Source organism: Paroedura picta, chromosome 10 (genome assembly GCF_049243985.1).
Source record: "Paroedura picta isolate Pp20150507F chromosome 10, Ppicta_v3.0, whole genome shotgun sequence".
NCBI lineage: Eukaryota > Metazoa > Chordata > Lepidosauria > Squamata > Gekkonidae > Paroedura > Paroedura picta.
The window spans coordinates 79084910-79112841 of NC_135378.1; the positions used below are offsets into that span (position 1 = coordinate 79084910).

General features: G+C 45.2%; 2 protein-coding genes and 2 long non-coding RNA genes across 17 annotated transcripts in view; 3 read left to right on the plus strand and 1 right to left on the minus strand.

Annotated features, from left to right (window-relative positions):
• The window catches only part of LIN54 (lin-54 DREAM MuvB core complex component), a 39542-nt gene extending 23677 nt beyond the window's left edge, over nucleotides 1-15865 (plus strand). For 4 of the 5 annotated variants that reach the window (XM_077301021.1, XM_077301020.1, XM_077301022.1 and 1 more), the window contains 10 exons: nucleotides 459-614; nucleotides 1706-1922; nucleotides 4299-4375; nucleotides 4591-4788; nucleotides 8084-8175; nucleotides 8612-8683; nucleotides 9376-9478; nucleotides 10253-10390; nucleotides 11393-11595; nucleotides 12733-15865. In XM_077301021.1, the coding sequence (XP_077157136.1) occupies nucleotides 459-614; nucleotides 1706-1922; nucleotides 4299-4375; nucleotides 4591-4788; nucleotides 8084-8175; nucleotides 8612-8683; nucleotides 9376-9478; nucleotides 10253-10390; nucleotides 11393-11595; nucleotides 12733-12937 (1461 nt within the window). In that variant the 3' untranslated portion in view covers nucleotides 12938-15865. The remainder of the gene's footprint in view (nucleotides 1-458; nucleotides 615-1705; nucleotides 1923-4298; nucleotides 4376-4590; nucleotides 4789-8083; nucleotides 8176-8611; nucleotides 8684-9375; nucleotides 9479-10252; nucleotides 10391-11392; nucleotides 11596-12732) is intronic. The other variant, XM_077301024.1, reaches the window with a different exon arrangement.
• Nucleotides 6089-17532, minus strand: LOC143819407 (uncharacterized). Its single transcript, XR_013224957.1, has 3 exons — nucleotides 17377-17532; nucleotides 16027-16181; nucleotides 6089-6468 (listed from the first exon to the last, which is right to left on the minus strand). It is a non-coding gene; the product is annotated as an uncharacterized LOC143819407 (long non-coding RNA).
• Nucleotides 17533-17585: 53 nt separating this feature from the next.
• Nucleotides 17586-19903, plus strand: LOC143819406 (uncharacterized). The gene is made up of 4 exons (XR_013224956.1): nucleotides 17586-18039; nucleotides 18574-18614; nucleotides 19071-19100; nucleotides 19698-19903. It is a non-coding gene; the product is annotated as an uncharacterized LOC143819406 (long non-coding RNA).
• Nucleotides 19904-21793: 1890 nt separating this feature from the next.
• The window catches only part of SEC31A (SEC31 homolog A, COPII component), a 61722-nt gene continuing 55583 nt past the window's right edge, over nucleotides 21794-27932 (plus strand). For 5 of the 10 annotated variants that reach the window (XM_077301031.1, XM_077301033.1, XM_077301039.1 and 2 more), the window contains exon 1: nucleotides 21794-22136. The gene's annotated coding sequence lies outside the window, so the exon portion shown is untranslated. The remainder of the gene's footprint in view (nucleotides 22137-27932) is intronic. The other 5 variants (XM_077301036.1, XM_077301034.1, XM_077301035.1 and 2 more) reach the window with 3 other exon arrangements.

The window sequence follows — 27932 nt, forward strand, 5'->3', positions numbered from 1 at the left end:
GCCTACCTACTCCCCTCTCACAATAGTATCCCCTTAATTTTGTTTTAAAGCCGTAATTGTCATTACTATGATGACTTGAAATAAAATCCTCATTTGTCCAAGTGAGTTTCTGATTCAGAGGGAAGGCATTAACCATCGTGTCCCAGTTCATGGCAAATAGTATTTAACAGACCCTTGAAAGTGACAACACACGCAGAAGGGGCAGGGCAAGATTCCTCTAGTTCCCATTTCTCCAAACCATCATCTAAACTGGGACATTTTGCACATCGTGCCGGTTTACTACTGTAAAATCTAGGATGCTTCTTCTGAATGAGAGGCTGCTGGCAGATCCATGACGCAAAAATCCTCTTGACCCTCGTACATTTGCACTATGTTTCCAAGCCGAAGGGAATTGCTACTGTATGGAGCTGACTCCTATTGAATGCTTTACCTGAGGTGTCATCGATTTCTTAAAACAGCTAACAGTGGTGTCGGTCGCCTCGCAGCCTCCAAACTCCCCACAGAAGGCGGTTGGTGTTCCTCTCAACGTAGCCCTGGGCCAGCAGATTCTCACAGTGCAGCATACGACACCCACTTCCCCGGGAAAGGCGGTAGCCAACAACACTACTGCTCAGGTATGCTCACTCACGCTTGTTCTGGCTGCTGCTGCTGCTGCTTCCTTTTAAGTCTTCTCTCACATGCGGCCCCAAACTTGTATGATTTCAAACACTGTGTTGACAAATGTTTCGTTTTTGTTTGGAAGAGTTGGGCGAGGAAAAGAAGCCCGAAGCAAATAACAAACGCTGACTTAATGGCTAGCAAGCGGCATCTGGTCTAATGATAATAATGATAATAATGATAATAATGATAATAATGATAATAATGATAATAATGATAATAATGATAATAATGACAATAATGACAATAATGACAATAATGATAATAATAATACAAGCGCATTTTAAATGTTTCCTTCTCAGTGCTTTCATGTGGACTGTGAAGGGAAATAATCCTGACCCATGTTGGAGAATTTTGATTTTGATTATATTTATAAACCTGTCTTTCTCGGCACAGCAGTCTTGGGCTGGTATACAACAGTCTAAAATCAATGGGCAATAATTGGCCATTTAATTGAATTGAATTCAAAGTATTATTTAAAACTATTGCAGGCAGCAGTTGATATCTTCTATTCCCAAGTCTGATCCATTTAGATCAGTGTTTCTCAACTCCTTTTACGGTTGAGAAACCCCTGAAACGTTCTTCAGGCTTCGAGAAACCTCAGAAGTGGTGCGATCGTGCAGAATATGGCTGGGAAGCAGAGCTGTGGACACGCCCACCCGGGGCCCCGCCCCTGCCCATCTCCTCCAGACTCATCATCAGCCATTGGGGGGGGGAGATTGCCATGACCATAAATAGTTATATCACGTTATAAATGTTTAACAAACTTTAAAAATATATTTAAAAATGAATTCTTCCCCATTTGGGCCACCCTTTAAGGGCTGTCAAGGGACCCTAGGGTTTCCCAAAACCCTGGTTGTGAAAGCCTGATTTAGATATTCCAGGGTGTTCCGAGGGAGGTAATGCTTTTAAAATGTGGCTTGATCGTGTTAACGTTTTAATCTGTTTTGTTCATGCAGTTGCGTTGTGTTTTAATTTGTTATCTTCCTCTTGGGGAAAGGTGGAATATAAATCAAAAGAGAAAGTAATAATTGTTCTTGTTCAACAGGCTGTGAAATCTGCAGTCCAGACCCTCACTGTGGGGGGAGTGAGCACATCCCAGTTTAAGACCATCATTCCCTTGGCGACAGCATCCAACGTCCAGCAGATCCAAGTACCTGGGAGCAAATTCCATTATGTCCGGCTTGTCTCTGCCACCACGGCCAACAGCTCAGCACAGCCGGTCGCTCAGAACCCCAGCACCAGCACCGCACCTCTGCAGCAAGGTCCGTCATCTCTTGGATGAACAGTTTCGGAGGGCAGCTGTGTTGGTTGGCAGTAGAACAGCTAGTTCCAAGCTCAGTAGTGCCTTAGAGCAGGGGTAGAGTCAACCTGTGGTCCTCCAGATGTCCATGGTCTACAATTCCCATGAGCCCCTGCCAGCGTTTGCTGGCAGGGGCTCATGGGAATTGTAGCCCATGGACATCTGGAGGACCACAGGTTGACTACCCCTGCCTTAGAGATCACCCGGATTTTCAGGGTATGGAGCTTTCAAGAGCCAAATCTCCCTTTGTCAGACACGACTAGGAATGGTGATCTCTGAGTCTTTCTCTCACAGTCAGGAGGCAGGGAGGGGTTGTAAAGCATGTTTGCCAACGATGCAAAGGTACAGTTCATCAGCTTGATTAGAGCAGAGAAAACAGGCATGATAGAACAAAGCTTGTGCTCTACCATTGAGAGAAGAGCTGGACTGCAGCTGGATAAGACCCTAGTACAATGCTTCCATTTCTTGCAAAAACTCAAGAATGCTCAACCTTGGGTTGTTTACACAATAACCTGACCAAGGGAGGTTTGACTCTTTACCTGAAAAATCTTGTTGGTGCCTTAAGGTGCTACTGGACTTGAATCTAGCTGTTCTTAGCTGTTTGTTCCCTTTTGTCATTTGAATGGGCCTAAGAGGAGGAACAAATAGGGAAAGGGAGTAGAGAATTGGTGAAGTGCTGAGTCATGTTTGCATTGGGCAAAGATAGGTTTGTGCAAGGCGGATGTGTTTCTTCATAATGCTTAGAAAAGTGACTTGGTCACAGGCCCTTGTTTACAGAGGATCTCTGCCTATGGTTGACTTATTTCCCAAAAGGCCGTGTGGTGCCTGAGCAGAGATCTTTTATGTTCTTATGCCTTTGTTCAAATACTAAGTGGAGAGCATGGCTTTATTGACTTCTTTGTGAATTTCTCCAGGAAGTAGAGGGTGTTTGCATTCACTTGTTATGATTTTACATAATTGTTGATTAGATAGATAAATACAAAGATTTGGTGCGTGCCTGTTGTCCGTTTATTCAAGACCGTGTAAAAGCTCTGTTACATTTGTTGTGCCTTCTTGCATGCTGTGCTCTGAGTTGGGGAGTAGATGCTCAGGCTGTTAATAGTCACTTGTCACAGTTTGTGTCGTCCCCTATATGCTTAAGCATGAGAGCATGGAGTTGTTCTTAATCTTTAAGTCAGTTTGGCAAGGGATATAAAGGCCTTAACAGATAAGCGCTCAGGCCCATCACCTAGTTGGATGCTGGGTTGACCTGCTGTTGCATAAAGTGTGCCAAAATGTTGAGTTTCATTAAACCTGTACATTTGGCACCTGAGGGACCGCCTCCCTGACTATGCCTCTCAAAGAGCTTTATGCTCTGCCACCACCAACCGGCTAATGATCCCTGGCCCTAAAGAAGCCCGCCTAGTCCCAATCAGGGCCAGAGCCTTCTCTGTCTTGGCCCCCACCCTATAGTGGAATGAACATTCGGAGGAGCAGGGCCCTGACAGAGCTAAAACAGTTCTGCAGGGCTTACAAAAGGGAGCTCTTCCACCAGGCATTTGGTTCAAACCGAGTGAAACCAGCAACATCCACAGGGCCCCTGCTCCCTCTCTCCCTCCCAGAAATCCATCCATGCGTTCTGCCCTGGACCTGTTTGCACCAATTCCCCTGTTAAAGTTAATAATGTTAATATTATTGTTGTTATGGAAAACCAAGTTCCGTGTACTGTTTTCTATGTTTCATATAAACTGCCTTGAACCTCAGGGGACGGTGGTAAACTAACAAACAAACATTGTGTATGGGCAACATGCAGCCCCAGTAAGATTTTAAAAAGGCTTTCGATGTGGATAGAATTCTGGTCTTGCCCTTCATGCCCTTCTTGCATAGTTCTTCTCAGAGCAGCATAAGCGTACCTTGCGAGCACAGTTGGGTGGTTCTGGGCAAAAGTCTTTGGACCGTTTCAATGCACCAGAAAGAGAACAGTTTCAGAGGGAAGCCAGGCTGGTTTGCAGCAGAACAAGCTAGATTTGAGTCCAGCAGTACCACAGAGGCCAACAAGATTCTCAAAGTATGAGCTTCTCCAGAGTCACAGCTCCCATCTGACGAAGCGGCTTTCAGCAGCAGCTGGGCAGTTACTTCTCATGGATGCTTTCGGCGGATCCTGCACTGAGCAGGGGGTTGGACGCAATGTCTCCTATGGCCCCTTCCAACTCTGTGATTCTGTGACACTGGAGAACTCATATCCTGAAAATCTTATTGGCCTCTAAGATGCTGCTGGTCTTGAATCTAGCCGAAATGACATGCATTTTGGGCCAGCGGGAGGTCGTGTGTTAACATGCCCGCGTTTCTCTCCGAACAGCTAAGCCAGTGGTGGTGAACGCAACCCCCGTCCGGATGTCGGTCCCAATCGTACCGGCTGCGCAGACTGTCAAGCAAGTGAGTTCCCTCTGTGCTTTTTTGTTTGCATATTTTTTAAGCTCGCAAATCTATGTCAGGACTGGGGCCAAGACTGCTTATTATGGACCCAGGGTTTTCCAAAGGCCGCTTCCATTTCCTCGGAATGTCTGAAGGCCTTTACCAAGGAGCTCTCTGTAGAAGAGGGGGAGACCTTGTCTGTACTGCAGATATCATGAAGATTTCCTTCCTTGCAGGTGGCACCCAAACCTGTTAACGCAACCTCGCAGATAGTCACCACAAGCCAGCCGCAGCAAAGACTTATTATGCCCGCCACGCCACTGCCGCAGATCCAACCGAACCTTACCAACCTTCCTCCAGGCACCGTGCTGGCTCCGGCCCCTGGCACAGGGAACATGGGATATGCAGTTCTCCCGGCTCAGTACGTCACACAGGTATACTGCTGGCATGCAGATTAAATTGATCAAGATGGTTAATTATTGAGAAATTTATCATTCATATAATTGTTGGATTTGACCAGGCTTTGGAATTGGTAGTCTAAGGCAGGGGTAGTCAACCTGTGGTCCTCCAGATGTCCATGGACTACAATTCCCATGAGCCCCTGCCAGCGTTTTTTTTTTTTCATAACTGTCACATCTTTTGCAGTCTATATTGGGGGATTTCCTGTGCATTCTTATTCGGTAGTATGATGATGTCACTATCTGTATGTTGGTGGAGAAAAATGACAAATCACTGCCGTTGGGGGCAAAGAGTAGAGGATTGCAGCAGATGTGGTGGCTTGACTTTGCAAGGCACGCTTCAGCCACTCTTGCAGCATCCATGTTATTTTGGAATCTCTCTGAGGAAATCTGTGGATAATGGCTGTACATTCTTGGAAGATGCATAGATTGGTATGGCTAGGGAATATATCTTTGTATAAGAAAGTCAGCTTGGTGTAGTGGTTAAGAGTGGCGGCTTCTAATTTGGAGAACTGGGCTTGATTCCCCACTCCTCCACATGCGATCAGCTGGGTGGCCTTGGGCTAGTCACAGTCTTGATAGATCTGTTCTGCCAGAACAGTACTATCAGGGCTTTCTTAGCCCCAGCCACCTCACAAGGGTGTCTGTTGTGGGGAGAGGAAGGGAAGGCGATTGCAAGCCGCTTTGAGACTCCTTTGAGTAGTGAAAAGCAGGGGATAAACCCCACTTTTCTTTTTCTTACTTCCCCCGCCCCCCGAACTATTGGAATAGCTGCAGTTTCTGAATCATCATTAAGGGAAGGCCCGCATAGAGCATGTTACAGAAATCTAATCTCAAGGTGACCTACACATGGATCACTGTGGTTAGGTGTTTTGAGGCCAGGTAGCTTTGCCTGGCAGAGGCAGTAAAATGCCAGTTGAGCTACCTTAGTGTCCTGTGCTTCCATTGACAGGGAAATTCCTAGTGGATTGCACAGCTGTAAACTGTACACCATCTTAGGCAGGGCAATAGCACTTAGCAGAGTATAAAGCACTGAGCTCACCTGCTGGATGACATTTCCCCTTTTTATAGCCAGAGAGTTTGCAGGGTAGTGATACGAAGAATAATAGAATCATAGAATCATAGAGTTGGAAGGGGCCATCTAGTCCAACCCCCTGCTGAACGCAGTAGACATACAAGCTGCAGCATGGCAATTGGCAGGGGCAGGTGGAGTTTGATTTGGTAAAGTGCTTAAACTGTGCCATGTCTCCCGCCACAAACAGAGAAATGAGAAGGATCCCAGTAGCCACATAGCAGTTGTAGGGAAAAATAAGTGAAGAAGAGAAATCAGATCCTTGAAACAAGTAGAGACAAAGAATAACCACAATGAACTGCAGCTACTGGGAAAAGCTTCTTTTTTTTTTGACAGAAGCAAATGTAACCTAATGCCTGTGAGGAATTTTCTTCCTATCTGCTCTTAGAATAATGCCTTGAACGTCAGGCTGAGCCCCATCGGCTCTCTAATCACAGCTGAAACTGGAAATTGAGGTTCTCTCAGCAGGAGAAGCAGAGTTATCAGGAGCTTGAAGGTCCTAATCATTCTGAGAACAAAGTATTCAGTGGATAGATGCAACACCAGTTTCTTAGTAGAGGAAGAGCTGGTTTAAAATTCTGAATCTGAAAAGCAGAACATTAAAAAAAAAACGAGCATGCGGAATAAAAATTGGAAAAAACACATGAATCTGAATTATTTGTTAGGACAGAAACATAACTGCTATACAGCCACAAGGGTCAAATGTTAGCCAAAGCTGAGGATGGGGTAAGGTGATAGAAGTAAATAGAGATCCATTGGCATACCATTGTCTTTGAAGACTTTTCCGCATTTCCAAGGAAAGAAAGTATGTAGAACTTTTGGTCACTTGCAAACAGCTTTCTAAGCTTCTACAGGCCCAGCAGCATTGAAAAGTAAGCTGATTGCACTATAATATAGGCAGCATACAAGCAAGTTGCTTATACCAAAACAAACAAACAAAAAAGGTTGTAGGTTATGCCAAAGCCATTATCATCAGCCCAATGTATTGCCAAAGCAGAAAAAGCAGTGTTCCCATAAACTTGCTTTTCGTTGGGTGGTTGTTATTCCCCTCCCTCGCAGGTTACCCACTTATTTTGCATCAGGGAGCTCTCTCATCAATGGCGGCCAGCCTTCTGTCGTGCCAGTCGCTGACCAGACCATTTTAGCCTCTGTAGCCAATGTGCAGCTAGTATTTCACCACACATGGTAACTGCTGCTGCATTTTTATGGCCTTGGTACAAGAAAATAACGTGGCACTGTTGTGAGAAGTTGAGAATTCATGTTGTTTTCTAGTTACTGTACTCATCTGTGACTATAATATAATGAAAGAGGTGCAAGGCCTCCTTTACTGCTAATTCATGTACCTGTGTGTTAAATTTGAGGATCAATTGGATATCATCCAAGACAGAAGCTTGGATTCTAGGAGATCTATGAGCACAACTCGTGGGGTGGGATTTTTCTTACTTGCTCTCCTGCCACAGCCTACTGATCCCCCCCCCAACTCTTTTTTGGGGGGGGGATCAGGGGATACTCATGAGTGCAGTGTGCAGGCCCGCAATGAGAAGAAGGAATCCAGAAATCGCCCCAACCTGCAGGTAACCTTCCATTGTTGGAAATGAACTCAGAGGTCCAAGTCTCCAATGCTTTCTTACATAAGAATAGTTGTTGTTGTTGTTGTTAGGTGCGAAGTTGTGTCCGACCCATCGCAACCCCCTGGACAATGATCCTCCAGGCCTTCCTGTCCTCTACCATTCCCCGGAGTCCATTTAAGTTTGCACCGACTGCTTCAGTGACTCCATCCAGCCACCTCATTCTCTGTCGTCCCCTTCTTCTTTTGCCCTCGATCGCTCCCAGCATTAGGCTCTTCTCCAGGGAGTCCTTCCTTCTCATGAGGTGGCCAAAGTATTTGAGTTTTATCTTCAGGATCTGGCCTTCTAAAGAGCAGTTAGGGCTGATCTCCTCTAGGACTGACCGGTTTGTTCGCCTTGCAATCCAAGGGACTTGCAAGAGTCTTCTCCAGCACCAGAGTTCCAAAGCCTCAATTCTTTGACGCTCGGCCTTCCTTATGGTCCAACTTTCGCAGCCATACATTGCATAAGAATAGTAGCAGTCGGCATCTTCTAGTCCCGACTAAGCACGAACTAAAATGAGTATGGGATCAATGTAGCTGTTTTTAATCAGCAAACTATATATGTACTAATTTTTTTGTGTTTTTGTTAGCTACAGCAGTCGTCCTACGTATCCATAGCAAGCAACTCCAGTCTCAGTGGGACATCTAGCATCCAAACGCAAGCCCGACTGCCATTCAATGGGTGTGTATTTTCATAGATATGTTTTAAAAATCGTGCGCTGTCCTCTAACCACAGTGAATTATTTGGTATTCAGCTAAGGTAAGAGCTGAGATCCCAGCACCATTTAAGTTAAGATTCCCCCCCACCCCCCCACCCCATCCCATCCCTTGGAAGATTAACTAGTACAGCCTGGATGCTTTTCTGCTTTCTGTGTAGTGTGTGGTCTTGGCTCACCAGCCCTTGCCATTTTATTTATTTGTTTCAATGTGTTCTGCAATTCATCCCACCTCCAAGGCTCATGGGAGATAATTGCATATTAGAAACCTGCAACCAGACAGTTAAAATAGATTAAGTAGTCTTTTTCATGCAACTCAGGTGGCCAATTATCAGCAGCTGGTCTGTATTTTGGCTTGAGAGGAAGAAGCTAAAGCCGTTGTTAAAATCGTTTGTCTTCTAGAATAATACCTTCTGAGTCTGCAAATCGGCCCCGAAAACCGTGCAACTGTACAAAATCCCTGTGTCTGAAGTTGTAAGTATTGTTACCCTCAAGTGGTAAAAACACCATTTTTCCCCTGTCCCTGGTGCACATACTCGGAAAAGAAATCCCATCTTAAGCAGCAACTAGAGATTAGATGTCTCTCCCCGCTCCCCCCTCCAGATTCCAGCTTCTAAGGGCACTGCATCATCCCAGATTTACTTTGCTGCAGATGGTCTGCTCATGCATTCATATTTTCAGAAGCACACACTGCCCCTGAGCTCTGTACCACTGATAGTCTGAAAGTCCCATTTCTTGGGAGCCAAATACTTTACTGGTCTTGAAAGCAAACATGTGGCTGTCAGGCTGCACTTCACCCTATTGGAGGTGGCTGGCTGGCGGTGTGTCATTGGCCAATCGCGCTACAATGCAAGTTGTGTTTTTGCATCGTAGCTGCAACCACATGTACCTTTTTCCTTTTCCATTGGGACCAAGCCAGGTCCAGCTTGATTACCTTGGGGGAAACGTTAGAAGGGGGGGTGTCTTCTCTTCTAAGCATGGATTTAACAGCCTTCATTAAGGCAGAGTTTTGAGAGTCGTTGGATCCCAGCCCCTTTGGGAAGGGGTGGTGGTGGTTTTGTCCCGGCATGAGGCAGGTGGGTAGGTCTTGTGGAACTCCTGGGTTCACATAAGCACACCCTGTGCAGGCGCCTGGTGTTTAAGCTCTCCCTGGGACTTCCTTTCAGGTATTGCGACTGCTTTGCCAATGGTGAGTTCTGCAACAACTGCAACTGTACAAATTGTTACAATAACCTGGACCATGAAAACGACAGGCAAAAAGCAATCAAGGTAAAAACCTTCCTGGGGGATGCAGCTTACAGAGCTGGCTGGGATTCATGAAAGGAGAATAACAGGCTTGCTTGGGAGGTAGTGGGTTCTCCATCTTTGGAAATTTCTAAACAGAGTCTGGATAGCCATCTGACGGAGAGGCTCATTCTTTGAAGGCTTAAGGGGTGGCAGGTGACAGTGGATGAGCGAGAGGGTTGTGAGTGTCTTGCATAGTGCAGGGGGTTGGACTAGATGACCCAGGAGGTCCCTTCCAACTCTAGGATTCTGTGGTTCTATTATTCTTGCTTAGCAATCCTCCATGGGGGTGGGGGGAGGATCTTAGACGGTTCGCCCACGTGGGTTGGGTGAAAGAATTGCTTTTTCCTTTATCAAGCTGGGGATTGAGTCTCCAGCCCAGTGGGGAGCCCAGCGTCTTTTAACCTTGAGGGGGCACCTCTAGAATGCTGACACAGCACGGTGAGCATAGCCAGCCACAAACCGTCTGGCACAGCTTACCTTCAGTCGCACACAAAGCTCCTTGTTCTGTAGCGGTAGCTACTGCAAAAGCAAGTTTTTAAAAAAAAACCCACACACAGCCAATCGCATCTCCAGAGGGCAAACTTGCTGGGCAAAAGCCCCACCTGGCCAGGTGTACTTTAAAAAGTAGTCAAAAACTACTTGGCGGGTGCCGGGAAAGGTGTTGGCGGAGCTAACGGGCATTGCGTTGGGGTCCTTCTCTAGCCCTTGCTTCTCGGCATGTACTTTGATTGACTCTTTTTGTGTCTGCCCTGCTAGGCCTGCCTTGACAGAAACCCCGAGGCCTTCAAGCCCAAAATAGGGAAGGGAAAGGAAGGGGAGTCAGACCGGCGGCACAGCAAAGGCTGCAACTGCAAGCGCTCTGGATGCCTCAAAAACTATTGCGAATGCTACGAGGTGAGATTTGGAACCAGCTTAATTTTTCTCCTGAGAAACATTCTTGTTAAATCTTGCAGAAGCTCCACAGTGGTTCTGACTTTCAATGAGCTCTAGCCAGCATGGGGTAGTGGTTAAGAGCAGCAGTCTCTAATCTGGGGAGCCCGGTATGATTCCTTACTCCTCCACGTGGAGCCAGCCGGGTGACCTTGGGCCAGTTAGTCCTGTTAGAGCTGTTCTCACAGAGCAGTTCTGTCAGAGCTCTCTCAGCGCCACCAACCTCACAGGGTGTCTGTTGTGGGAAGTGGAAGGGAAAAGTGATTGTAAGCCACTTTGAGCAGGGTAATATAAACCAACTCTTCTCTAATCACACTACTTTTAGGGCCCATGAATATACATACTGCTGAAATAGCCCTGCATCTATATTAGAGAATCATAGAATAATTCCAAAGTTATCTGCAGCTTCAAAAAGGCCGCATAAAATAACAGTGTTGTGGTTTCTGGAAAAGCCTCTGACTTTGGCAATCCTCCAGGAAGTAGCCTTAAATAAAATGCTGTGCCATGCCTTTCTGTATATCAGGCATCAAGAAAGCATGCTATTTCCAAGGTTCTCTTTTGGGAATTGCTGTCTGAGCTTGAGATGTGAAATTTCCAGAAACATAGATATGTGCGGGGTTTTTCCCCCATTTGGGGAGCAGAAATTGAAATATATGCAAGACTTTTCTTATCTCACTTAAACTGTATTGCTTTAATGACATAAAATATATAATTTAGAATTTAGTTAACCTACAAGAATCTGGTATTTGGCATATGTATGACATTTTAAAACATTAACTGTCTTAACTTTTTGCAAGCAAAATTGTGGCTATATTCAGTACTACAGAGAGCTGTACCTGTATCTTAAATTTTTGCCATCTGAAAGGTTGGAAAAAATAAAGCGAGATTTCTGGGAAATAAAGCCAGAAGCCACACAATTGGACAATATGCAATATTTTCTTTACTTGTGTTTCACCTGTTTCCCAGGCAAAGATCATGTGTTCCTCAATCTGCAAATGCATTGGCTGCAAGAACTTTGAAGAAAGCCCCGAGCGGAAGACATTAATGCACTTGGCAGATGCCGCTGAGGTGCGAGTCCAGCAACAAACGGCGGCCAAGACAAAGCTGTCCTCGCAGATTTCGGACCTTCTAACTAGGCCGGCACCAGTGCTGTCCAGCGGAGGGGGAAGGTGTGTTCACATACTATGTTTTGCTGAATTTTCAAAAGGAATTGAGCTGAAGGAGACCATAAGGAGAGCAAGGCAATCACTTGTGAAGGGGTTAACTACCACTTTCCTGGGCTCCTCTTGCATCCTTCTCCCTCCCCCTTACACTGCCCCTCTAGGCCTTCTCTGTTATTGTACTTTTGTTTCTTTCTCTGCTGCTGCTGTTCCTAGCCAGTGAAAAAAGCACAGTGCTGTAGTCTAGTGGCTGCTTCCACCCCCCCCCCTCCGCCGCCCCCATTCTAGGTTAAAACATATCCCTATTGCAGAACGGGCCTGTTCTGGCCTGCAGGCCCTGTTCCACCCTGCCCAACACCTGGAGAGGCTTTTCTTTCTCACTCGGGTAACCTGCTGTCACCACCTGACCTTTGCAAGGAATTGCCCCCTGGGAGGGTCAGGACCCCAGCTTCTCTTCCAAGTTCTGAAGCCTTGCCTCTATCTCCCACTGTATCTCCCACTGTCATTATTTATTTTATTTATGTATTTAGATTTCTATACCGCTCTGGGCGGTTTATCCAAGGGGCCATCAGATGCTTTGTGACCCCCCCCCCCAAAAAAAAAATAGCCACTTGCCAACTGCCTGCTTTTCATCCTAACACTCCTCTTAAAACAGCATGTCCAAGATGATTAAGGGATATGTATTAAAGAAAACCACTACCAGCGTGCAAAGTTATCAAGTATTTATTAGAGAAAATGTTCACAAGCATACTTCTAGCACAGCACCAGATTGAGCAAGGGATTCAAAACAAAAAGGTAAAACACGATTCCTCTCTCTCTCTCTCTCTCTCTCTATGCCCTACCAGATATTAAAATACTGAACAGAATCCTCTAAAGAGTTTCCTTGCAGCCTTCTCCAGCTCCCCAGGCTGGTTAATGGTTGGGTCCTCCAGATCTCAGTTAATTAAATCACCCTCTGTGAGGGGACGGGTGAGCTATCTTGGGAGCTTCTGGAATTTTATATAGCTTGCGAGTTCTTCTCTGTGGCCGTTCTTCTCCCACTCTTACTTAACACACACAATCTGGTTGTATTCCCTGCAGTTTCCCTGCAAGGTTGTCACCCTTGTATTCCCTGCAGTTTCTCAGGGCTTGCTCTTTCCTTCCCAGGTTACCCTTCACGTTTGTCACCAAGGAGGTTGCCGACGCCACTTGCGACTGTTTACTTGCACAAGCGGAGCAGGCCGAGAAGGCAGGGAAGTCGAAAGCGATGGCAGAACGGATGATCCTGGAAGAATTTGGACGTTGTCTGATGAGGATCATTAGCGCGGCTGGGAAGTCTAGTAAAAGCGACGCTTGTGCCATGAACTGCTGACTGTCTTGGAAACGAGCCGCGGTCTGAAACTCGGGGTGTGGGGCGGGGGGTGGGACACTAAAAGGCACGGGGACACTTTTCTGGTTCACCGCAGCAGCCGATGATAGCGATAGCCTTTCATTCTTCGTTTGGTGCTGCTCAGTTTGCATTGGCTTACATGAATATTGAACCGAGAGACCTTTATAATAACGAGGACCTTTTAAAGCTTAACTTTCTTCTTTTTAGAATGGCGCCTGTCTTTTCCTCCCCCAGCGTTGGAGAACTGCAATGGCTTCTTTCTCTTTTAGAAAAAAAGGTCCTTCAAGCAATCTTTTAAATTATTAGTTGCAATTTTAGCGTTGAATTTTTACAGGGGGGAAGGAGCTGGGACAAGACATCAGTCCACAGCCCTTCCGTCGGGAGCAATTCCTCTGAAAGTCCCATTGACATGACTGGACGTTCCTAAACCAACCAATAATCTTGTACAAGTACTTCAGATCTGTTTGATCAGCATCACAAACGCAGCTTTAGCTTTGCATTTGAGTCAATAACCGCACATTTGTGAGTTTGCTAATTCAGAAAGGGGGCGGTGGAATCTTTTTCTTAAAAGCATTTCAGGAAGATACACAACTTTTGAGGATTATCTTTCTGGCGACAGTTCTGATTTCACGGGGGAATGCAGTTTGTGGTGTCCTTTAACTATGAGTTTCACGTTAAGAATAACACATTACCAGAACTGGGTACAGAAACGGACAGTATTGCTATGTACAAATCAAGGTCAAAATTAGCAACAGTCTGAAATACGTCATAACAATCTGTTATCATTTTCCAATGCGCCATTCCAAATTGTAATAATCTGCTTCTGTTTGGGTTCTGAGAGATCGGTATTTTGCTTATTATGACAAGCTTATCTCTGAGACAGTCCTCCATCATCCAAAGGACAGGAAGACAAAAATCTTTCAGGAATGGAATTATCATTACACAGGTAGGCTCACTGTCCCCTCCAGGGAACACTGAGATACCCTGATAGGGTCATTTAATAGCATGACTGCAGTTGCAATTTATAACTCCTAAAAAATCTTTTAAACCTCATGCACTTCCACAGTATTTAAGCGTGTGTGTGGGGTGGTGGTGGTGGTGGTGGTGGTAACCGTCATATCTTGTTCCAGCATTCTGACACAAGTGATGCTTGAGCGTCTTGTGTACCGTTCAAAAGAAGTACTTTGCAAGAGCGACCCCCTTTTTAAAATTAATGCACGGGACAAGTGGTTATTTTTATTTACCGGGTGGCTCATCATCAGCTCTCCATAGATACTGGCCTGGATCCAAAAAAAAAACAAAGCCTGCACACAACTCATGTTGTGCGTCCAAGAGAGGCTCTTGCATCGTCACTTGTGTTTCTTAAATAGAAATCCTCTTGCCATGCAGAAAAGCATTTTTTGAAACTGAGGAAGCTTCCAAAGACTGTCAGTGACTGTCTTTCAAGAAACAAAGTTTTAAAATCCCCTTGGGATGCACCTAAAGTTACTCTTTGGATCCCAGCTGTCTTGGGTGGGAATAATTGGAAATGGCCAAAGGGGGTTGCAGTGACTCTCTTCGTAGGAGTAGCTTGTGTGTGTTGTTTTAAGTTGTGCTAAGCGGGGCCCTTGACAGTACAGTTTTTAAGCAAGCGTTTTTATCTGTGGTGGTGTCTGTAATCAAAGCTTGACAAGGGGAAGGCATATAATGGCCACGATCCAGCGCTGGAACTGCTCAGTCCAGTGGCTTAAGCGCTCCTGTTGGGACTGTGGCTGAAGTGGATTGGATGGCGAAGGATTCCAATAGGACATAAATCTGAAGCAAACTGCATTCGCCCTTTCGTGCCTGTATCAGTCTGGCAAAATCTGTCAGACAAACGTGGGAGAACGAGATGTTTTGTGCTGGCCTTAGATAATCGTGCAGATTTAAACATGTTCAACTAAGGTGGGCGAGAACCTGCATAAGAGTCTTAAGAAATTGCATTTAATCACCGCCCCCGTGTTATTTCAGCAGAGACCAACTAGGTCTTTAGGAGGCATTAACAGAGTTCCAGCTAGCTGCATCTTGACAGGAGACTGTTAAACTGAATCACCTATGCATTTCTGGTTGTCACCTCAAGTTAGCTTCTCTTTTAAAAATAAATGCCAGCAATGCAGTGCTTCAGCCAGGCACTGACTGCAGACGAAAACTAACAGAAAAAGAGTGACACAGCAATGCCCGGGGTGGATATTGTTAGAAGTAGCCACCTTTCTAACCAATCTTTAAAAGGTTTAACACAATTGCACGTAGTTGATTTTTTTCTTAGTGCAGCCAATTGTTCAGGGTCACTTGAATGGCTCGAAGCCCCATGTTTGCACTGGCAAATGGTTGCTAGATTATTTTAGTTCTCCCTGTAATTATAATACCGCAGGCCTTTTGTTCAAAAAGGGATCTTATATTTTCTCTGTGTACACATATGTACTATCAAGGGGAGTGTGTATGCTTACACATAGCAGGCTTGCATTAGATGTACACACAATCCTGAAAAGGAAGCTGTGGTTCATTTTAGCAGAATTGTTTTATGATTAGCATTCTGACTCGAGGGTATAGAGTCAGTGCATTACCTTCCAGAGTAGATGGAGACTCGCCTTTTACTGACACCGTATGCATCCGTATGATAGCAGTTGTATAAATGTAAATTAGTGTAAGTGGGTAAAATAATACTTGATCAAGTTATTTTTCAAACAGATTGCAACATTGCATCCTCTTTGTCTAGAACTAAATCCGTGTTTACTTCTGTAAATATTCTGTGTCTTAATTCTAACTTGCACCTTTTTTTGTGATGTGTATTTATATGTGTGCAGAAAAAAAACTTTTTGTGAAGTTTGGATTCCTGTTGTAGATTATGTATGACGGAATTGCGTGTAAAGATTTGAAGAAGGTGCAATCAAAGATCTAGTTTTCTGTCTCTCTTAGAACAAGCTTCCCCTCCAGTATTTAGCTTGGTTCTTCCCTTCCACCTCCCCCCCCCCCTTGGCCCTTTGCATGAAATTGCTGGAAAAAATAGGCAGTACAATTACATCAAGACACTGCAAGTAATGTATGAGGCATACCTGCAACATAACTTCTCCATTTCCGTGGGATGGAAGCAGAATTGCTGCAAAAGCCTCATAGAAGTGAGTCTCCTCTGGGTCAGACCCATTGCCAGTAGAGTATGGGAGCGGGGAAAGAGGGTGCTTGGGGTTAATTTTCTAGTTCTGGTTTACATCTAAAAAAATAGATTTAAATTTATATTTACTAGACCTATTCAAAGATTACACTTTTCTATATTGTAAAAACAAAACTGTCAGATAAATCACAAAGAAAAAAATAAAACCTTTATACTATTCTGTACAAGGAGACTTCTGTGCTGCTTTTTCTTTCCAACAGTAAGTAATATAAAGATTAAAAAAGAAAATGAACGACCAAAGTTTATTAAGGAAATAAAAGCGCTTTTGGTAGGCGGTAATACACATTCCAAGAGTTAGTGAATCCTACTGGTTTAGATAATCACCTCCTGCAAGACCCCCCTCTCTTCTGCAGAGAGGAAATTGAAACCTCCTGGAGCCACTTGACCTAACTCGATACCATCAAATGACAAAGGTGGGGGAAACAGATACAGCTGGCGTTTGTCCATTTAGTCAGGCCTTGACCTACTGAAAGCACAGGCCAAGTACAGAGCCAGTTTAAGGATTCGTGGTTTTCCCTGTATTGGCTTTGATCCTGTCGAGCCACCGGATCCTTTGGCAACCTCCTTTCCTTTTGCCGCTGACCATGCTGAGCATTAATTATTTTTCTAGCAAAGTTGATTGCATGATGTGTCCAAAGTAAGTAAGCTTTAGCCATATGTTTGGTCTTATCACCCAATCAATGTTTTAACAAAACTTAAAAAACTATTTTAAAATAAGGTGACCAGATTGTCCCAATTTTGGAGGGACATCTGGGGGTACCTGGCAAATTGTACTTATGTTGAAATTAAAAAATATATATTACAATACTATTTTTGCGTTCTATGAAACTTTTTGTTACTCCATATAGACCAAATTTTTAATCAAGACCCCCCCCCCCCAGTCAATGGTGTCCCGCTTTACCAATGTTAAAATCTGGTCACTTTATTTTAAAAGTAACTCCCAGCCATCTGGGAAACCCTTCTAGGGCCATCAAGAAACCCCAGGGTTTCACGAAACCCTGGTTGAGAAAGTGTTCTATACTGAGATGTATTTTTAAAATGTTTAATCTTTTCTGTAGTAATCTTTAATGAATCACTATTATTGTACAACTCCCTGAGCTGCTGAGATCTTGAAGTTGATGCCCTAAGATGCTTCCATGTTTGAAAGGACAGGCATGGGGCAGAAGAGCAAAAGTTCAGAAGCACCCGAAAGACTAATGCAATTTGGGCAGGAATTTAATCCTGAGACACCGACCCCTTCAGATAGTCCTCAGCAAACCTTTCCACCGGAAACCGGAAGTGCGTGTACAAACGCCGCAAGTGCCTTTTCTCTATGGGCTGTTGCGTCACTAGTTCTGCGCCCTCCAGCGAAGGGAAAGCGGAAAGGGCAGGAAGCAATCGGGAAATCGGCGTGCGGCTGAGCCAATGGGAGCTTACGCATTGGGATGTTGTCGCGAGACTTGGCTTGGCTTCCGGTTTCTTGCCGCGTGGAGGGGATGGAGGCGGCTGAAGGGCTGCTGCGGTGTTAGGAGCGAGGGTGGCCTTAGGCTTGCGGGGCGGGGGGCGGCGGCATTTTATTTGCTTTGCCTGGCTTCGTTTGCATTTTGCGCTATGGTTTCTATGCATTTTATTTATTTGTGCCTCATCTCCCCCCCCATGGGGACCCAAAGCCTCTTACTCCTTTCCACCGCTTGATCATCAAAACAACCCTGTGAGGTAGACTAGGCTCAGAGAGTGCAGCTGGCCCAAGGGTACCCAGCAAGTTTCCATGGCACAAGTCAGGATTCGAACCTGGGTCTTAACCACTACCTCAGACTGGCTCTACAAGAGGAATCAGTTATTTGAAACCTGGAAAGGAGCCGAGTAGAAACGCTGAGTTTTTCCAGTATGATTTGCAGGATTGAAGCACTACAGCTGAGTAAGTGAGGATCGTATCATCTCTGGTTAAGGGGTTTATGACTATGAGGCAGAGAACATGCTTTCGGTGAATACAGTGCCATGTTCAAGCCCTGGTAGCAGAGAGAGGTTTGTTTTTGCCTCAAACCTCAGAGAGCGGCTTACGGTCAGAGCAGACAATACTGAGCTGGGTGGGCCAATTACCTGCCTTTTTAAAGTATGATAAATAAATAAATAAAGGTAGATGCACATGCTACAGTGTTGTAAGGGAAAAACCATGGCTCAGTGTAAGGCAGGTTTGTGTACCATGAGACAGTGGGTTATCTGATATGTTCACTGCCGTGTCCGATGATGAAAACCTTTTATTTGCTGTTCACATAATGATGTAATGTGATTAGTATTTGAATTGAGGACATGCAGTTCAAACGACTAGCCTGTTTGTCTTATCTCTTGTAGCTTGTTATATGTCTGCTTTTAAAGCCTTTCATTTGTATGTGTCATGTTTCACTTGATTGTAAAGAAAATAACTGTCAAATTTTGGTTCTTGATCCCTTAGGAATTATACCATACCTGAAATGGGATCCTGGATTTATTGAGGTAAGGTTATTCCACTGAATCATGTGTAGCATGTTCTCTGTTGATCTTGCTTAGCAGTGTACCCATAAAAATTAGCTTTAATGTTTATTTTAAATGACACATTGCATTTTGCTCGTAATATCAGTGTCATGAAATGCTATATTCATATCTGTAACATTGCTGGCTAATTATATGGACTTCTCCCCCCATGCATAGATTAAGGAGTGCTTTTCTACAAAGATCTAAAATCAGCATTGCTAGTGATTTTTAATGTTTTTCCCTGGTGTCCAATGATTAGAACTTTATTCTGCTGTTCACATCATGATTTGCTGTGATTATTGTGTGCTTGGATGAGGACACAGGATTGTGAAAGCTTGACAGGACTTTTCAACACTGTCTGGTTTAGTCTGGAGATGAGAAAGAAAACTGCATAGTGAAAAATTTGCTGTATACTGATAAATTCTCTTCCATTTTCAGGAATTAAGAAGTCTCGTTGGGATGGCCAAGGTAAATGTTTTAAGGTCTCTTTGGGAAAGCAACAAAAATATGAACTAGTCTGCTCAGTTCATGCTATGTCCTGTGGAACAGAAAGTGAACTGGGATAGTGCACCTGGTGTGTTGTTGGGAAGTCATGGTCAATAAAAAATACGGGAAGTTATAGTTGCAGCTGACTATGTCCAGTTTGCCTGATGAACACATTGTTCTTGTCTGCTCAGCTTAATCAGTCTCAGTTTTATCCTAGCTGCCTCCTGAAAAGGCAGAGGAGGAAACAGAATTAATTTATTTCATAATTCCAGCAACCTTGTGAGATCGGTTAGGCCAGGCTTTCTCAACCAGGGTTTTGTGAAACCTTGGGGGTTTCTTGATGGTCCTGGGAGGATTTCCCGAATGGGTGGTAGTTCATTTTTTATATATTTAAAAAAATGTTATACAACTAAAAGAAGCGATGCAAGATTGAAAAATGTGGCGACAGTTAACTCATAGGGTCGGAAAGCGTTGGACATGACTTGAATGGCTAACATAATCATCAAAATTCGTTAAACACTTGGAAACAAATTCATGAGACCTTGAAATAATACTCTGCTTTATTTTGTTTGGCTTTAGATCTCTAGAGTATGCCGTTTTTAAGTTGCTTCTCACATCCATTTATGTGAAAGATCTGGGAGGTTTTCTTTTTCCAAAAAAAGGGACATAACTTGAAATTGCTTGGTTTAGCACGAAGACATGAACATCTGGGCAAAGCTCTGTCCATTCTGTAAAATTTTTTCCCCTTGTTTGTAATAATAAATGTATATTTTAACTGAACGAAATCCTGGGTCTTGTGTTTTGGTTTTTATTTTACACTTAAATGATGCACAGCTGGTGTTTCAAAATGCTAAAACACATTTCACTTAAAACTACTCTCCCAGTTTCAGAACAGACAGATGGTAAATGAATTATCCACAATGTGCCAACGGAGTTTCCACTCAAATTACTTTGTGCTGGGTTTTAAGCTTGGGATTTTAAGGTATTTGAAGACAGTATTAGATCCTGCAGTCTCTAAATGATGAAGGCTACGCTGGACTTCTGAGGAAATGGCAACCTGAACAGGAGCATTCCTTAAACAGCTCCAAATTTAAAATCAAAATGTCTGTCCTTGCTTATAAGGATGAGAAAAGAAGCTTACAAATTATTCAGCAGTGGTGGAAAAAAAACTTATTTAAAACACAATCTATATTGAAATTTGAGGAGAGATGGAGTGTTTATTATGTAAGCAGGACACAAACATAGAATGCATTGCTAGGAGCGTAGAGCAATCCTCCATGGGGGCAGGGGGCAAGGTAAGTTATACCTCTCTATTCTGCATTAGTTAGACCTAATTTGAATTATTGTTTTCCAAGGTGATGTGGCTGAAGAAGGGTACTGACAAATTGGAATGGGTTCAGAGAAGGAATGCTAGGATGGTTGAGGGGCTGGAACCCATGCCTTATGAGAAGAGTTTGAGAGTATTCTGTATGGAGAAGAGGGGTGATGTGATAGCTGTGTTTAATTACGTAAAAGGTATACAACCTGTTTACTGCAGCCTTGGAGACAAAGACTAGGAGAAATGGGTTCAAATTGCAGGAAAGGAGTTTCTACTTAAATATTAGAAAGCATTTTCTGACAGCATGGGCTGTTCATAGATGGAATATGCTATCTCAGGTAGTAGAGTCTCCTCCATTGGAAGAGCACCTGTCAGGAGGATGTGATTTTTAAGTTCCCAAGAAAGGGGGGGGGGGCTGGAATGGATGGCCTTTTGTGATTTTGACTTCGGCTCGCTCTGATTTTCATTTTGGTTATGATGAAAATAATATTGATGTGAAATACATCAGCTATGAAATTTGAAATTTACAATGTTTGAAGTAAAGACTTGCATTTTGTAGAGAATGCTGTGAAGATTGAAATGAAGGAGAAATATTTTTGGGGCAATGCCTGGTAGTGTTACATAGACCTTCCTTTTCTTTTGCATCCTTTTTACATAATCTTGTTTTTAAAAAATATATTAAAAGTAATGAAGGCCTCTCATGGTTTGCATTCCCTAATATAACCAGAATATTAGTAGCAATTTTATCTCTGTAGTCTGGAAGGTGAAATTGGATAGCAGTGGTTTCTATATTAATCCCAGAGGAATTAGTTTAAAGTAATCCAGATTCAACTCCAGTAATTTGGAGATGTAGGGGTGAGGCCTGCAGCTGGAGCATTTGGTGAGGGATTTTACCTAAAATCTATGGTAGTGCTCTGCAGCACGTTTTCTCCAGGAGAATTCCAGTTCCCACCCGGAGATTGGTGTGGCCTACTCAGAACCTCAGACTGGAAACCTGCTTCACACATGCTCAGAGGGACCGCTGCCCCTCTTCTGGAGATCAGCAGGAATTCCAGAAATCCTAGTTCCCACCTGGGGGTTGGCAGCCCTATGACCTACTCAGAGCTTCTGACCGAAAGGCGCTTTATGCATGCACAGAGGTACCACGGCCCCTAATCTGGAGATAAATTAGAATTCCAGGAGGACTCCAGTCCCCACCCGGAGATCGGCCTGGCTAACTCAGAGGAACCCCTGCCCCTCATCTAGAGATCAGCAGGAATCCCAAGATTCTAGTTCCAAGCCGGAGATTGGTGTGAGTTTCTCCGAGCCTCTGACCGACAAGGCGCTTCACGCATGCGCAGAGGGACCACTGCCCCCCCTAATCCGGAGTCAAATCAGAATCCCAGGGGGGGGGGCCTCCGGTCCGTCCCTGGAGGTTGGCAACCGCACGGCTCTGCTGGAAAGGCTCTTCAGCGAAGGCCTCGCCAGGCTGCCAGGCCCGCTCGGAGGGCGCCTCCTCCTCCTCCTCTCAGGCAGGCCCTGCCCAGTCCGTCAGGTCGGCCCGGAAGCCGGCGCGATGGAGGCGGCGCTCCGGCTGCCACGTTGAAGCGGAACGTGGAGGCGCCTCCGGCCCTGCGAGAGGACGAGCCGAGCCCTTCCCTTCCCTCCCTTCCCCGCCGGCAGGGAGGTCACCGGAGACCCCGCTAGAGACTCCCCGGCAGGTAAAGGCGGGCGGGAGGACGGGCGGACGGGGCTGGGCTGGGCGGCCTTCTCCCTCAGGGCGGGCGGCGTCGCTTCCCTCAGCCAGCCCGGGCGGCCGCCTCCATCTTCGCCCTGGCTGCAGCAGCAGTAGCCGCGTTACTCCGGGCGCTGGCCTTTTGTGCTCTTGCAAGGCAGAAGCAACGCCCGCTGTGGTGGCCGCTTTGCGCCGCCCGGAGCTGGTTTTATACCCCGCTTTTCCCGGCCCGAAGGAGGCTCTCAGCGGCTTACAATCGCCTGCCTACGCTTTCCTCTCCCCACCACAGACGCCCTGCGGGGGAGGTGGGGCTGAGGGAGCTCGGAGAGAACTGTGCCTGGCCCAAGGTCGCTCAGATGGCTGCGTGTGGAGGAGGAGGAGGAGCGGGGAGTCAAACCCTGTTCTCCCGATGAGACGCTGTCGCTTGGGGTTGTGGTTCAGAGCAGCAGCCCCTAATCTGGAGAACCGGATTTGACTCCTCCTCCTCCACATGCAGCCAGCTGAGCGACCTTGGGCCAGGCACAGTTTTCTCCGAGCTCCCTCAGCTCCACCTACCCCGCAGGGTGTCTGCGGTGGGGAGAGGAAGGCAAAGGCAATAGTAAGGAGGAGCGGGGAGTCAAATCCAGTTCTCCAGATTAGGAGCTGCTGCTCTGAACCACAACACCAAGCGACAGCGTCTCATCTGGAGAACAGGGTTTGACTCCCCGCTCCTCCTCCACCACATGCAGCTGGCTGAGTGACCTTGGGCCAAGCACAGTTCTCTCTGAGCTCTCTCAGCCAAACTTGCCCTGCTACTGATTTTGTTAGTCTTTTAGGTGCGACTGAACTCGTGTGCTTTGCTGGTGCAGACAAACTAATGGCCACCTGGCTTGAGGGAGACCATGCAGGGTTTGGCAAGGAGGGAATCCCTGCCAGCAGGCCCCCCACCAAGTTGTGAAGCATGCAAGGTCCCCTCTGAAGCCCTTTTCCCCCTCTTTGGAGCTGACTTTTTCTCATCGTGGTACCCCCATTTCTGGCTTCATGGAGGTGAGGGAGTCGCTGAGGGGATCTCAAAGAAGGAGGACATTCCAAGACCTCAAAAATTAATCAGGCTGAATGCAGGTCGGCTCTCACTGACATGCCTAGAAGGGACCTTGCAATTGTCATTTTATTTATTTCTATATATTCCCCAAAAGGGCTTACAATACAAATTTAATACAAAGTAATTAAATATAATACAGATTTAAAATTTAAAACCTAGTTTTAAAAGTCTGCTGGTCTAATTGGAAAACCCCATAGGCTGCCTTTTATACTCTCCTTATTCTTATGTTTATTCTGTGTGTGGAAATCTGGAGCAGCTCCTACCCAATTGCATACTTACAGGTACTAAAAATAGATTCATCTCCCTGCTTGGTTCCTGACTGTCAAATGATAGGCTGGCTAAAGGACAGGGAAGTGGTTGAGGGGCAGGTGGGGATGCCAGCTTCCAGGTGGGGACTGGGGATCCCTTGGAATTACAGCTCACGTTCAGGGACATAGATCAGTCTCCCTGGAGAAAATGGGTGCTTTGGAGGGTGGATTCTGTGACGTTGCATTTCTTGAATCTATATCCCCAAATCTTGAGGACTTTTTAAACCTGGATCTGACCAAGAGGGACCTGGCAGTCCTCGAGGCAAGCAATGTGCTTGAATGTCTTGATAGATAACTTTTAGTCGTCAGTCTTTGCACTCTAAAATATTGCACATTGCCACTCGTTGATTTTTGTACTAAGACCTCTTACATACACAAACACACTGCTAAGGTATTCCTCGTTATGTAACATAGGGTGTTGCCGACCCCTTTTGCTCAAGATTCATTCATTTTGAATGGTAAGATCAGCTACCATTCTTTGAGTCCATATTTAAGACCATTCAATGCAAATTATTGGCTAGCCCAAGCTTTTTCAAACAGGGCTTTGTGAAACCCTGGGGTTTCTTGGGGGTCCTGGAAGGGTTTCCCAAATGGGTGGGAGTTAATTAATAGTTTTTATATTTTTAAATAATTGTTAAAATTTATTGGGTGACTGTATGTGGTCATGTTGACCCGCCCCCCCCCTCTAATGGCAGGAAAGGGATGGGCCCCTGGTGGGCCATGTACAAAGCTATACTTCCCCACCGTATTCTGTATGATCCTGCCACTTCTAGGTTTTTTTTTGAAGCCTGAAGAATGTTTCAGGTGTTGGTCAAGGGTAAAAAACTTTAGAAAGGCTGGGCTAACCCTTTTCAGCCTTTCTCTGGGCCTCACTGTAGGAATGACAGGGTACAATAAGAATCTACCCCAGCCCCATCTATTTAGGGAGTGTGCAGAATGTGAAAATGTGGAGGATGGAGTTAATTAACACAAAATTCGAGAGCAGGGTCCAGTCTCAGTGGTGCTGGGTTCTGTACTCCCAGCTGCTAACGTGGGTTGCTGTTCCTGACCAAGCTTGCATTCGATTAAGGACTCGATCAGCATTAAGTGCTCTTAAGCAAGTTAATCTTCTTGAAGGAGAGGCTGTCTTTTGATGCAGTGCCAGGATCAAAAGTTTCAGTGCTGCCCACTCAGCTGGACAAAACGGACACTTCTTAGTTTTTCATACAGTATCCTTTTAAAGTAGCAAGATACGCCAGGCTGCCATGATGCTTCCAAAGTACGATGCCGCAAAAATGCCATGCTGTTTTTAATTTTGGGGGGGAAATTTGCCTTGGGAGCAAAAAGCATATTGATATTTAATACTGGAGAGAAAGACAAGTGCAGAATAAGGAAATATTGCTATTAAAGAATAAAAAGGTTTTTACTGTTTGTTACCAAGATTGTTCCAGGCTCATCTTTAACATAACGTTCAGTTTTCAGCTTTTTAAGATTACGATGTATAACTGTAGATTCCTGTTGCGTGATTTTAGGAAGTGTGATTTCCGTGGCCGTTATACGTTAACCGAAATGTACAGACCTGATGGTGTCTTTTACTGCATCACATCTTCTTGGAATAAGGGTGTAGAGCAGGGGTAGTCAACCTGTAGTCAGGGGTAGTCAGCCAGCAAACGCTGGCAGGGGCTCATGGGAATTGTAGTCCATGGACATCTGGAGGACCACAGGTTGACTAACTCTGGTGTAGAGGATCCAGATGAATTCTGTGCAACTTGGAGATTTATTCCTATATTAGCTGAAATTGGTCCGTGAGAAAGATGACCAAATTCTTGTGTCTTTTGTTGTGAAGAAGAGCTAATTTAACGCAATAGAACCAAGTTTGAGTCCAGTGGCACTCTTAAAATGTGGGAATAAGCTTTCATGTGCATGCACATATCTTCAGAAGCACTCTTGAGGTGTTTGGCCAGTCAACCAGTTTCCTTTCCCTTCTTTAAGATGCTGTGAAAGAATTTAGAGGCAACATTATGCTATTTAGGTTTACTGCAGCCGAAGAGATCAACTCTCAGTAATTTTATTGCATTAATATTCAGGTATAGTCCTTGTAAAGGATTTATCATGATGGAAATATTAGATTTCTTAGATTAATGATTGCAAATGTTTTTAATGTCTATAAGCCATTTGCAAATAACAGCTGCAATTTTGGGGGGGAAGGGAAGTATCGTTGAAGGAAAGTTTAATTTCCTTAAGGAACAAAGTTGTTGCAGTGCATATATTCAAAGATGCAGTTGCTGTTTTGTTTTTTAAACAATATTGTACAATATTAAGGCGGGTCTTCTGTCGGAGAGGCTACTGACCAAAGAAAAAGAGTGAACGCTTCAAGGGCTACTAACACCAATGTAGTTCTGTTGGTTTGAAGGGAATACTAATTAATGTGACTGGTGAATATCTTCAAAGTCATTATTATGATGCTTTTCTGAATTGTTGAAGGCTTTCTGTTTACACTTCAAGCTTTTGTCTTACTTTATATTTCTACCAGCCCGAAAGCCCCTTGCACCCAGGAATGTAACGGTCAGTAGCAGTGGTCCCCCCCCCCCGACGGTGGCGCTGCTGCCCTACCTGGTTGTGCCGCTGGTGGCTGGGCTGACGGCTCCACAGCTGGCCAACCTGCTGTGCATGCTGGCAGCTGGTTCAAGTGGCAGGTGGGCCAGGTTGCTGCAGGAGACTCCTCCTCGGTGGGCAGGCAGCATATGGCCGTGAGGTTGTGTGAGCGCCTCGTGGACAGCTTCTGGGGGCCAGCGCTACAGGAGCCGGCCCAAACTGGGTGCGCCCAGCTTTGCTGGGGGTGCCCGGATTGGCCCATGGAGCCGGAAGCAGAGTCCGGACACCCAGACGTGCCCCAGCCACCGCTCCTCCTGTTGGGGCTCTTCACAAATATAAGAGCAACTACTGGTACAGAGGGAAATCAGTGTGAAATAAACCAGAGTTCTAACAATGCTTTAATGAAAGTATCAAGAGGAAGCATTAAAATGAAATTTGTGGGCTTTGCTATGGAAGACCATATTGTCCTTCTAAAGATGTTTGGGAGGAGGACATGCACAGATCCTTCTCATTCCTGTTCTTCTAAACTGAATCCTCCGCAGAAGGTTTCCTCATGCTAATAGAAAAAGGCGCCACTAAATAATTTTAGTCAATAAACCTGGACTGCGGTAACATGTATTCGTTGTACTTTGACGCAGTGTAAGTTGTTGATCTGTGCATTCTGCACTCAATAGGACTTTTCCCCCCACCCAACCCACTAGTCAGCATGAGTTAATTTAATGTTTCCCACATTCTTCTACTGTTCCATGTTGCTTGTTGTTTCACTTCATTCATAGAATCATAGAATCATAGAGTTGAAGGGGCCACACAGGCCATCTAGTCCAACCCCCTGTTCTACACAGGATCAGCCCTAAACATCCTAAAGCATCCAAGAAAAGTGTGTATCCAACCTTTGCTTGAAGACTGCCAGTGAGGGGGAGCACACCACCTCCTTAGGCAGCCTATTCCATTCCATTCATTATTGTTAATCTAAGTTATCTGTATTGTTTCTGTTTACGCCTTCTGGGAGGGCGGTATATAAATAAATAAATTAAAGGGAATGCTGAGAACACTGGTGCCAACATGTACAGAGATCCATCATAGATGCACATGGCATTTGTCACATGGTATATTGGCTGGATGGAGTCACTGAAGCAGTCGGTGCGAGCTTAAATGGACTCCAGGGAATGGTAGAGGACAGGAAGGCCTGGAGGATCATTGTCCATGAGGTCGCAATGGGTCAGACACGACTTCACAAATAACAGCAACAACAACATATTCTCGGTGTGCTATCAGATTGCACCTGACTTACGGCCACCGTAGCAAGGGGCTTTGAAGGCCAGTGAGAACAGAGGTGCTTTGCCATTCCCTTCATCTGCAGAATCTTGGTTGGTAGACTCCCATCCAAGTTGCTGACCATGCTTAGCTTCTGAGTTGTGATGAGATCAGCCAGTATCAGGCCACCTTCTCTCCCTCAACGTTAAACAGTGACAGAAAAACAATCTTGTTGCAGGGTCCATGGTGATATTGAGCCATCCAAGAACAGAAAACCAGGAAAGCACAGAATAGCTTATTACTTGCCTTCTACATAATTAAGTTCGGTTTGGGTTTTCGTGTTGGTGTGACCGTTTATGCACTGGGAACTTCACTGCCCAAGCTCCTGCACAGGAGCACAAATCGGGGGTGGATGAGGTGCACCAAACCAAATGCTCCCCCATGTGGGTGCAGGAAGAGGTGGGACAACTTGCCATGACTTAAAACTCCAGCCAGCAGCACGGCATGAAACCTCCAGTGCATAAACGGTCTGTGTGAAGTGTGTCATGTAGTTTTCCATCTTTAA